The sequence below is a fragment of the Xiphophorus couchianus genome, chromosome 9, assembly GCF_001444195.1.
Source record: "Xiphophorus couchianus chromosome 9, X_couchianus-1.0, whole genome shotgun sequence".
Lineage (NCBI taxonomy): Eukaryota > Metazoa > Chordata > Actinopteri > Cyprinodontiformes > Poeciliidae > Xiphophorus > Xiphophorus couchianus.
This window is the reverse complement of record NC_040236.1, coordinates 12,961,442-12,973,469: the sequence shown is the minus strand read 5'-3', so window position 1 is coordinate 12,973,469 and position 12,028 is coordinate 12,961,442. Positions and strand designations below refer to the sequence as shown.

Here is a 12,028-nt window from a genome sequence, read left to right as displayed (position 1 = left end):
ACTGGCAAATTGCTTATGGTTCTTCATGACTGACGCTCTTGAAATTGTGCCATATTCTTTTCATTTTCAGATGATGTGTTGAATTGTGCTCTGTGAGAAGTTCAATGTTTCTGCACAACTTTGCCCTGACTTATCTGCTCTGCTCTTTGGTCTTTGTGATGCTATTTGCTCACAAATCTTTTCTTAAAAAATGTTTCATTTAAACATAGGTGAACTCCATTTGTGCACACCATGCTTTTCAGATTCTTTTTTTTGCCAAATATTTTAAAAACCTTGAGGTTTTGGCTTGTAACATAACAAAATATCGAAAATGAAAGGGTTTGAGCACTTTACCAAATCCTTGTAGGAAAGAGGGAATAAAACAGTAATTATCCCAGGGAACAACACAATTTCACCAGAGAGTTTGATTGGAGCTCAGTGGGTCATGTTGATAAACTCTCTGCAAGCTCTTCCACATGCCCATGCAAAAAAACAGCTCCTTGTTTCACAGCGTGCATACAGAGTTTTCCACTTCTGTTCATGCACATGCACTTCCAGGATGTATGACAAGGCAAAGTGCAATCAGATACTGAGAAACAAAATCTATTCTGCAAGTAGAAAAGACAAAGTCGTGTTACTAAACCAATCAAATTATCCACACATTTATCCAGCATTATCCAGCTCTGTAAACTGGCTTATTAGCTGTACTAGATAAAAACACAGTGGTCAGTCCGTTATGCCGTATTCACACAACAACCCAGAGGAAACAAAACAACCAAAAACTCTTAATCTTTATTCATGGACGTTTTGCCTGTTCAGCATAATGTATTTCTTCAGTAATTCAAACAAAACAATTAACAAGCAACATTTTAAAGGCAACAGAAACTTAAAACTAGATAGCTGAGTCCTTGGCACACATTCCCAAGAGAGCGAAAGGAGAAAGAGATAAAAGAGTATGGAGGAGGTCAAGCAGAAAAAGCTGCATACAGAACTTACTCTGAAGACATGAAGGAGGAAAGCGGTCCGACCTCCTTTGCTTTCTGCAGAGCATGCTTCTGGTTGAAAGCTGCCTCTGCTTCTTCTTCATCCTGATCAAAAAATAATAAAGACACCTGAGCAACTCAACCATATGCACATCTAAATAATTGATCAGAATTGAAGAGATGGGGCTGAGGAATGACAGAAAACACATCAGATCAGGTATGTTCTGTTTAGTTGTATTACCTTGGTAAGTTCTTGTGCATTGGCGAGGTTATCCACAGCAATGGCCAAGAAGACATTCAGAAGAGTATCTGGTCACACATATGTTAAGGAGGCTCAATTCATCAGCTACTGCTTATTAAAACAAAACTATAAAAAGAATGTTGAAATTGGGAGGTTGCAGCTGTATTTGCACAGAAACAAAGTTCATCAGAGAGTTGACTCATTGAGAACTGAATGTAAATTCAAGCCACACTTGTCCCAATTTCCACCTTTTTAAGTGTAACAAAATTTGTATTCTTTTACTTCACAACTATGCACCAGTTTGTGCACCTAAAACCCCAATAAAATACATCAAATGTGTAGATGTAACGTGACAAAATGTGCAGAAGTTGAAGAGGCACAAACGCTTTAGTGAGGCACAGTAATAAACCCTCACGATTAGTGAAAAATTACAAGTAAAGATGGCAACAAAATTGATTGTGAATTGCAAAAAGTGGATACAGTTTCCAAAAAGAGTAAGAACTATAAAATAGATGGAGGACCACATCCCCGACTTCACTCCTCCTTGGGAGCGAATACCATTATACATGACCTCATTCCAGTCCTCTCCAGTCAGGATCTGCACAAACATGCCCACACAAAACGATAGAACATCTGTACAACCACCCTGAACTCTGATGAGCTCAGCTGCAGATTTACTGTCAGTAGTAATTTGTCACTTTTATTTCCAGACCTGAAACACAGTCATAATGGCTGCAGGAAAGGTGTCAAAGTTTGTTGGTGTGTAGTCTTCAAAGATGAACCTGTAGAAAAGACAAGATATGTCTGGTGCTGTACGTCAGGATACATCGTAATTAGTTCATTTAGAAAGCATTATCTCTTCTCCCTATGGAGGAAAGTTTATCACAAGAACATGCTTGTCTGTTTCTGCCAGTTTTATGAACATGTCAGCCAGAGAGAAACAACTCAGGGGAAAACAAAGAGCAAAACGTGTGGGCCACAAAGGTCTCAAATCTTCACTCAGTGAGTTGGTGTAGTAAAAACAAAATTTCCAATTTCAATACGTTAACCTTCCTTTGAATCTATGCAACCAAGAATAACTACATCTTTGGCAATTTAACATATTTTCTGATATTTCACAGAAGCATTCCAAATAAGTTGACATTTAAGCTTAGTGAGAGGTACTGTGAAGTTACCTGCCACCAAAAAGCTGCATGCCAAGGAGTGCGAAGACAACAATGAAGAGAAAGAGAAGGAAGATCAGGGAGATGATGGACTTCATGGAGTTCATCAGAGACACAACCAGGTTTCTCAGAGACGCCCAATACCTTGACAGTAACCAAATATCAAATTTCCATTAAAATCTAAAACACAACATTTCCGATTCAAGCTTTATGTAGCAGAAAGACATTGAAATTAAATGTACTAACTAAATCTAATCAAAATTGTCACGGCACAACTCTATCTATGGGGAAGAAACTTCTTAAAGCCTTTTTTGTTGTTTACAAGAAGCCTTGATTTGAATTTGAATTCAATTAATTTATTACTACAAGTAATGCATGCATGCAAAAAACATGGCAACACACTTTAGAGGTAAACATATAAAGTCACTGTACAACTTCCTTTTGATCATCATTAATAAAAAAATTTTAGTATAAATCATGTTAGTTGGAACCGTGAGTGTGCATGATGAGATTTTTTTCCCCTTGGCATGAGTAGAGTCAGTCCTGATGCAAATTTAAACAGCTCTTGATAAACCCCAGAAAACCTCTTCAAAATCTTGCAATTCAAGTTTGGACTGATTTTAATGTCCTTTGACCAGTGTGAAGGAAGCCTATATATGGGAAAAAAAGTAAAAAGAACTGACGACTAACTTGGTGATTTTGAAGATCCTAAGCAGGCGGAGAGCGCGAAGGACACTGATACCAAATGAAGTTCCTGGTCTGAAGAATCCCCACAGCACCTCAAAGATACTGCCAATGATTACCTACAGTGTGCAAAAGATGTGAACAGATTTATAAAAATTAGCATTTTTATTTAAACCACAGCATCTTAACTGTGTGAACTACATATGAAAAAGGAAGAGGAGGCACTAACACTGCAGTCAAAGCAGTTAAATGAGGAATGAAAGTAGAGACGTGGTCCCAAGCTATACATCTTCAGGAACATCTCTGTCAGGAACAGAGCGAGGAACAGGAACTCTGCATAGTCTTTGAAAACAGAAACACATATTAACTACTTCCAATGTTGCTAGTAGACATTTTCCTCACATTGTGTAGTTTTGCTGAACTTACAAAGAAAATTGGACAGCCAGAAGGGCTGGTTGTGGTGCACAATGGCGACACACAGCGTGTTGAGAGCCACAAGGCCGAGCACTGTCCAGTAGAAAGTGTGTGTCTTCACCACACGGCGAATGGAAATCCGCAGGAGACGCTCTTTACGTCGAAAATAGGCTGTTGGACCTCGCTTTGCACTCCGAACGCTGGCTCTGGCCATGGGCATGCCTTACAGGAGAGACAGTAGGTAGATGCAGAGAAAAGCTGCGGTCTAGCAGCACTTACACAGCATGGTGCTAACAACAGTGACAAATCCATTTTAAACCCCTGCGAAGTTCAAGTCGAATGGAGTTTAACTTCCAGTTAAAGTGCAAATATTTCAGATTACAAAGACTCACCCACAGAAGAGATATCTCCATAATGTTCCTCCCCTGACTGGCCCTGATGCACATCCATCCCTCTCCTCTTTATGGTGGTTGCTCGCTTCAGCACTAAAGACATAAAAGGGTCCAGTGGCAGGTTGTTCAACATTTAAACCAACATATTGTAGGTGAAACACAAGCTTAAAGGTTAAATCATTTTGAGCTCTTGGTTGTGAGGAATATTTGTTCAATTTATTTTTTAAATCCGTTGCAACAAAACTGTCTTTTGTTAGCCCACCTTCATGTGTAAAACATGTAACAATCTCTGAACAAGGCAAGAAATCTGATTACTGAACAACAAAGCAAATAAAATGGCCCAGAACCCCACATGCTAATGGGAATATGTAGCTCATTAATGTTGCTGCTAAATGAGACAAAAATGATCATCTAATTTTAAAGCAATGGGCTAATCACCTTCCTTTCAGCAAAATCCTAAAATATCTGTCAGGAGGAAAGCAGTGGTTCCAGATAACTTAACTGTGTATGCCTTTTCTTTTTTTAGTCAGTGTTTACATAGTGGCAAGCCAAGCAGGACACAAACGCTAAAGCTTCTTACTGACAAATGTGTATACGATTACCTCTCATCTTATCAAATCGCGACTAACACCTTCCTGCTACCTCTGGATCTACTTGCAGTCAATATTTGCTCGAGGTCTTTTTAATATGCCGCTGATCAAACACAAACATACGCAAAAATCCTGCTGCCGTTTCCCACATTGCGGTGTTTGCTAAGGGCAGGAAGATTCAGGCCTGTCAACACAAACACACATCCAGGCTGCTGCCTTTTCAGACCAGCGGTTGCTAAGGCAACAGCAAAGTGCCACCTTTCTTTATAATCAAAGCTATCAGAGCATCCACATTTATTTCCATCGCCACCGAAGACAGTTTCAATGTGCACAACAGATTTAAACTTCAGTTGTTTTTTTTTTTTTTACTTTACAGCATCGTAGTGACCAGGTTGCATAGATAGAGTTCTTTGTAGCAGTTACAGTGGATTTCTGTGTGGCTGTAGGAAATTGGCTGTGAAGTTTTTGCTGCAAAGTGCAGAAGATCCTAGTTGTCGACGCCTGACACAACTCCTACTCTGCTCCCGAAGGGCTTTGGGAGATTCCAGTCAGTCAATATATAATAAATCCCTTCAGGTCACATAAATAAAAAAAGATTACTGTAGAGTTAAGAGGGTCGGAGAATGAGTTATCTATCTGCTGGTTGATAGATTAAACCAGGGATTTTAACAAAAAAGTAATTATTTACTTTTGCAACAATGTAGAAGTTTAATTAAACAAATAAATTAGTCAGATCGATTTTTGGAAATATATTTATGGAGCTAAAACTTAAGGGTTTTGCAGGTTTGCCATATGAAAATAAATATTTGTCTGATGAAAAAATAAACAAAAAGCAAAAAAAAAAATAGCTAGTGCAGAGCAATAAAAACAGGATATAAGTTACTATCTTTGGAACTGGATGGATGTTGTCCTTGCAAAAGATTGCTAAAAAGTGGTTATTTAAAGACGAATACTATGTATTATTATTATTATTATTATTTAGAACACTTCAATTTGTCTATAATAATTAAAAATAAAGTTTCCATCAGGATCAACTATGCCTGTACTGGGAGGCTAAATTTGTATCAATCTTGTATTGCAGTAAAGGTATTGCAGTAAAGGGTCACAAATTGACAATTTAAAACATCAGATTATACACATATGTGACCATTTGTTGTAAGACATTCGCAAAGAAGCAAAAACACAGCAGAGACCAGTTACAGGATCAGGGAAGATCTTGTAATTTGCTCAATAACATCTTTTTAAATGGAATAGTTGTTGATGCTTCCTGCTCTGTGAGGCTTTGTGCTTAGACACAATACATTAGGTCCAAAAAGAAATATCATAATAAAGTCATTACTTGACCCACTTTGTCAGATAAATAAATTGAGTGACTCCTCTTAGTTTCATCAAGCTGTTTTCAGAGATGACTGAAAGTATGGATGGTTGATGCAAACGGAATGACAAGACATCATTTATGATCAAATTATTCACTCCAGCTGCAAATATCACTTGATTTTTCAATCTGCACAACAGAAAGGAATCACCTAACCTCTACCCCTAAATCTTAAGTTATACAGTTTGATTACCAAAAATGTAAACCAGTCTATGATTAACAACTGATGCATGAGCAGCTATTTAAATTAAATCTTGTGGGGGATAACTAAATCTTAAGATTTATTGTGCGCAGCAAAACTGAAAAAAAAAAAAACATCCCTACTAACTCACCATCAAGTGCAGAAGGTCCTGGATTTCTGTTCTCCTCTGCAAGCATGACTTCCTCTGGAAAGAAAATAAAATATTAAATCAGAAGTGAGAATCTTGACTCTGATGACAGAGACAGCCTCACATCATTTCTAACCACATCTCCAACTCGGATACAGCAAAACAAAAAAAGTCGACATGCTGCATAAAATAGTCTACAGAGGACAGGATTAATCATAAAAAAAAATATTTATTAATGGTCCCATCGTTGTTGAAGAAGCATTTCCATAACTTGGACTAGACCCACCAGCTCGGTCAATCCAAGCGCGGTAGCCGTTCAGCTCTCTTTCAATCTGCTGCTGGCGTCTCAGCTTCATAAAAGCTCTGCGATTTTCCACTCTCTCCCTCTCTTTGGCAAATTCTCTGAAATAACCAAAACAATAATTGTTGAGGGTAAGAAACCTTTGCAGCCTTGAAACAAATAAACCCACTGTTGTTGAATTGTTCTGTTCAATAAGCCCCTCTTACTGCTCAACCAAATGCAGGACAGGAAGAAAGTTAAAGGAGGCAATAAAAGCAAAAGGATTGTTTATTGCTCTTTAAATTTTTCTTTAAATATTTCATGTTTTTAAAATCTAAAAGTTGTTGTTCTATTTTCTCCAAACTGGGTGGCTCTGTCTTGCAGTCTGACTTCTGGCTACTGATTAAGGAATAAATACAACCGAAGTCATAGAAGTGAAGGCACTCAGTTAATTTCTTTGATTTCTTGGTGTGAAGTAGGATCTACCCAGAGAGGACTCCCAGCACCAGGTTCAGGACGAAGAAGGAGCCGATGATGATGAGAGGGATGAAGTAAAGCCAGTTCCAGGTGGGACCCAAAGCATCATTGGTCTGAAATATCAAAATACGATCAAAACTCCATCAAGTACAAAACAATCCCAAAGGTACGTAGCTAGTAGCTATTGAACAGTCATTTTAAGTGAGGGCAGGGAAATGTTTCTTTCCTTAGTCTCTGCATGCAAAAACTGAAAACAAATAGGTTTCTGCTCAACCTTTCCTCTTTGTCTTTTTAACCTATTTTGATATGAAAATGTGTAAAATAATAAATGTCCCAAGCTGTCACCTTACATATTATAGATAAATTAAATGTAAAAGTATATTTAAAATTGCAGTTCTCAGAAAAAAAGTGAGCTACTAAGGTTTAGTTTAGTAACTTCCTAAAATTCTCCACATTTTAGGACATTTTTAAAACAAAGGCAAATTCTCTTCACAGCTTTCAGAGTCTCATGGTAAATTTACAACCTTCTTACCTTTCTCTTAAGAGAACACACACTCCACTGCAGATATACAAACTACTAGAGCTCGTAATTTTGCATATCTCTGTATATTTATAAATATTCAAATACGGAAGGAGGTGAGTACCGAGCCAGTACAAAGCAATGAAAATCAAGGAAACCTTTTTATTTAGTTAATTTGCAAGCAGTTCTTTTTTCATTCTGAAATAAAACATAAAATATATTAGCATCAGATTATTAGAGACTGATAAAAATACAGGGTTTAGATAATCATTCAGTACCTATTCATGCGGTAAAGCCTTTACTTCCCTGTGAATCGGATTTCATGGATCCACCTTGTAAGAATCCTCAAAGAATTTGAAGCTAGCCAAAATAGTATCATGAGAGGCAGACATGTGACCTTACATTGTAGAGCACAGTGGTCCATCCCTCCATGGTGATGCACTGGAAGACAGTGAGGACTGCAAACAGGATGTTGTCAAACTGGGTGATGCCGTCATTAGGCCCAATCCAGGTCTCTGAGCAGGCGTACTTGGCTGGACATTGACGCACGCCACACGGGAAGATGTACTCAGAAGAGTCCACTGTCTCATTTTCTGAACAGGAAGGACAAAATCAGATGCTGCAGAGTTATTTTTTGTCCCGTAAATGATGCTCTGCAGTAAACTGACAACTTTTACAAAGAAAATAAAAGTGTTTCACATCTCACGGCCTTTAAACCGCAGCACGTTATATGAAAAAGGCTTTACATTATAAGCATGGATAACCAGTGTCTGTCAATTCAGTGACAGAAAATATTCACTTCAGTCTATTTTTTTTCCCGTAGCTGTCCATTCAGCTCAAGTGAAATTGGGGGCAGCTTGGAGGTTAATAACAGCTATGAACTGAACAATAACTCATTGTGCTGCACTGCGTTGTTCGTTTTGTTTATAAAGGCCATTTTGGCTCGGTGGAGTCTCCAGGTGCAGCCTTACACGCTATGTGTGCTTCTGCTTTTCTGGATATGACATCACAGTAGAGAAGCTGCCTATTGAGTTGCTCAAACCTGCAAAGCCAGAGATACTTGAACAATAACACAAAAAACAACTACAGACGGAGCTCAGGTCTTCTTTTAAAATCTGAGACTAGGCTTGCAGATAGAAAAAGTTGAGCTCTTTCATCTCTTTATATGCATGCATAATACAAAACTTCAAATTTTCTTCAACATATTAATTTGTTTCATCATAACAACAAGACGGTGTCATACACTTGTCTGTATCTGAGAAAACCAGATACAACTTATTGAAACAAACATCTCCTACCTAAAGATGGTGCCTACCATCTTTGAAGCCAGGCACATGCAGAGGGGGGTGCGAAGGAGGCTTGAGCCCTGCCCCGTTTATCCTTGATGCCCCCAGTGCCCTTTTTGAGTTTTTTTTAAAATTATTTTTTTTAATTCTTTTTATCTGTATATCAGAAGGCCTGCTTGTGCCCCTCAGCAATAATATTTAGCTAAATATAATAATTTAGCAAAAATAAACTAGTCTGGCTTTGAGCTATTTTGATCTATAAATCAGTCTGGAGCCAAGTTGTTGTTAAAGAGATATTATTAGGGTTTAATTAGTAAAATGGCAGCAAATTTGCTTATTTCATAACTTCATAACCAGCAACCTTCTCTCCAATGTTCTGTTTAACAGCTACAGTCTCAGATCAACTCAGCCCTCCAGGACCGTCACCAGCAAAAACAACTTTATACCTGTTGGGGAAAATATACATTTGCTTTGCATTGTCCCCGCATGATGGTAATGACATAGTAGGATCCAATTAGATTCTTGATTAATATGGGTTGTTGCTATGTTGTTGTAAGGTCTTGTTCAATGTGCCCTTTTTTAACTTTGAGCCGCTGTCCCTCCAAAGGTCTCTGCACCGCCCTGTTTGAAGCATAGTGGAGAATGCACACACCATATCTGTTCAATATCAAATAAACCAGCATGTGTCCAGAGTACCCAGTATTCCTGGCTGTGGTGTGCAAGTCTTGTGCAGTTTTCCGCTGTAAAACTCCAGGCCGATGATTGCGAACATGAGGATGGCAAAGAACAGCAACAGACCGATCTGCAGAAGAGGTACCATGGCCTTCATTATGGACTTCAGGACAATCTGCAGACCTGGAGATAAAAGTGAACATTAACCGGTTGAGTAAAGGTTGCAACCTATGAGCAGCTGTAGAAACAAAAGATTTGATGGAAAATCTTTGGTTTGCTCTTAGAGGAGAATGTTAATTTGAAATGTAGATTTGAAAATAAAAAATAATATTTTACGATTGTATGAATTTTTTGTACACAGGTTGTTATTTTATTAATAAAAATTCAAGAAGCAGGAGATAAGTGCACTTTACAAACAGACAAAATATAGTGAACAAAGTTCAAATGTAAAAAAACCAACAACAACTATTATTGCATTTACTTAAGCATGCTTAGCAAGAGTGTCCATAAATATGTTGTCACGTTACAAAAACTTCAACGAATCTCATTGGGATTTTATGTTATGTAGACCAACAAAATGTGGTTCATCATGGTGATGTGCAAAGCTGACATTTTTCAATATTTAACTTCAATAAAAATCTTAAGTTGACTTGCTTGACCAGTATTCTGATATCCTTAAATGAGATGAAGTGCAAGCAGCTGGCTTAAATTACATCTGTATGTAACTTATCGAAACAGCAGAGCAAACCAAACAGGTCAGGAACAAAGTTGTGGAAAAGTTTAAAATATTATGTTATAAAACAAAATCTCCAGTTTTGAACATCTGTTCAAACCATCATCTAAAACTGGAAATCATTTCCAAAAACTGAAAAACTGCTAAGACATTTTGTTCACTTAACCTGACATAATGGACAGGGAGATCTGGCCAATACACAAAACCCTGTACACCACCTGAAATACACCACAGTGAAACATGGTGGTGGCAGCGGCATGTTGTGGGAATGCAGGCATACTTCAGAAGAAACCAGTCAGAAATTTTCCTTCCAACAGAACGACAATAAACATGCAGACAGAGTTACAATAGACCTCTGTCTGCATAGTTTAGATCAAAGCACATTCATTTATGGATGGCCTAGTCAAATCAATTGATAATCTGTGGCAAAATGAACACTCGCTGTTCCCAGATTCTCTTCATCCAATCCGACTAAGCTTGAGGGATTTGCAAAAACAGACGGGCAAAATTGATGATGTGGAATAATAGTCGCCACAAAGTATTGACTCAGACAAATGGTAAATAGACTGAACTTATATAGCGCTTTTCCAGTCATTTTTGACCACTCAAAGCACTTTACACTAGAGTCACATTCACCCAGTCGCACTCACAAACACACACACATACACCGATACGCAGATCGGTAGGCAATTTGGAGTTAAGTGCCTTGCCCACTTTTCCTGTTAGAAAAGTTTATGTATTCAACACAATCAATTAAAAAGGAAAAATATTGAACAAATACTGAAAAATATATGACACTCACTTGGTATGCCTGAGACCAGTTTGAGGGGTCGCAGTACTCTCACAGCCCTCAGCGTCCTCAGATCCACTGAGATGTTCATATGAGCCCCTGCTGCAGCCAGGATCCTAAAGAAACACACACACACAAACAGAAGACAGACACACAACAGGATTGACACATGAATACCACAATTTTTATGCTTTATAAGCTGTGTGGAGCTACAGACACACACGTAAACACCCATATTGTTGGAGGACGGCTGCAGTGCTTAGATATCGGAGGAGATGATGTGAGGTTCTGCAGCAAAGCCAAGACCACAGAAAACAAGTGTTTTTTGTTTTTTGGGGGGGAAGTGAAGGGAGGAGGGGACTTTTGCCTGTGTTCTTGTGTGTGGGAGGATGGCGGTGACAACTGCTGTTTACGAGGAGAACAAAGAATAGCTCCATCATGGGTGGGCAGGATACCCCTAAGCTGGAGAGGCATCATGTTTCTGGACAAACACATCACACAAATATAGGATTTTTTTTAAACTGCCATGCAGATAAAAAAAAAACGAAAGTCCATTCAAAGTTATATTTTTGCTTTGCTGATCTTGTGTTGTCTGTTCTGCTCTTCAGATGCACCTCTGTGGCCTTTAGCTCTCAGAGTGATGGCTAAAGAAAACATTGTCTGGTGATCTGAGCCCCTGCTCCCTCATTAGTCTGCCCTCCTGTCTCTGTTTTCGCCAAATTCTCTGATGTTGCCTTCCATCCCTTAACCTCTCTCTGGTTATCTCTCTCTTCCTTCACTTTTTTGTCAAACCCCTTTCCAATTATACCTTCTCTGTGACTTTTTTTCCCTACTGCTTTTCCCATTTTGCACTTGAGCTTGCATGCAGACTGAAAAACAAAGATAAATGGAGAAAGATGGTTATGAAATCAAGTAGAAGGGCATTGAAGCCAAGGAATCTCCAAACTGAGCCTCTTAAAAACCTAAGACTTTAGCCAAGCTTGCATTTAAAATTAGAAGTGGTGTTTTTCTGAATAATGCTGGTCAGTGATTTGAATCTTACAATTAAATTAGGGATCACAGGTATCATAATCTCTGTAAAATATATTGCATATTTATCACTATTTCAGTATCACTGTAA

At 38.3% G+C, this 12,028-nt stretch overlaps 1 protein-coding gene across 3 annotated transcripts in view; it reads right to left on the bottom strand.

The window, feature by feature from the left end:
- Positions 1-12,028, bottom strand: part of cacna1ea (calcium channel, voltage-dependent, R type, alpha 1E subunit a) — a 102,800-nt gene that overhangs the window by 25,562 nt on the left and 65,210 nt on the right. For all 3 annotated transcript variants that reach the window (XM_028026924.1, XM_028026925.1, XM_028026923.1), the window contains 15 exons: positions 10,921-11,024; positions 9,410-9,568; positions 7,830-8,020; positions 6,917-7,020; positions 6,437-6,552; positions 6,154-6,207; positions 3,857-3,949; positions 3,477-3,686; positions 3,280-3,392; positions 3,057-3,169; positions 2,379-2,510; positions 1,916-1,985; positions 1,684-1,801; positions 1,204-1,271; positions 976-1,067 (listed from right to left, as the gene is read on the bottom strand). In XM_028026924.1, the coding sequence (XP_027882725.1) occupies positions 976-1,067; positions 1,204-1,271; positions 1,684-1,801; positions 1,916-1,985; positions 2,379-2,510; positions 3,057-3,169; positions 3,280-3,392; positions 3,477-3,686; positions 3,857-3,949; positions 6,154-6,207; positions 6,437-6,552; positions 6,917-7,020; positions 7,830-8,020; positions 9,410-9,568; positions 10,921-11,024 (1,737 nt within the window). The remainder of the gene's footprint in view (positions 1-975; positions 1,068-1,203; positions 1,272-1,683; positions 1,802-1,915; positions 1,986-2,378; positions 2,511-3,056; positions 3,170-3,279; positions 3,393-3,476; positions 3,687-3,856; positions 3,950-6,153; positions 6,208-6,436; positions 6,553-6,916; positions 7,021-7,829; positions 8,021-9,409; positions 9,569-10,920; positions 11,025-12,028) is intronic.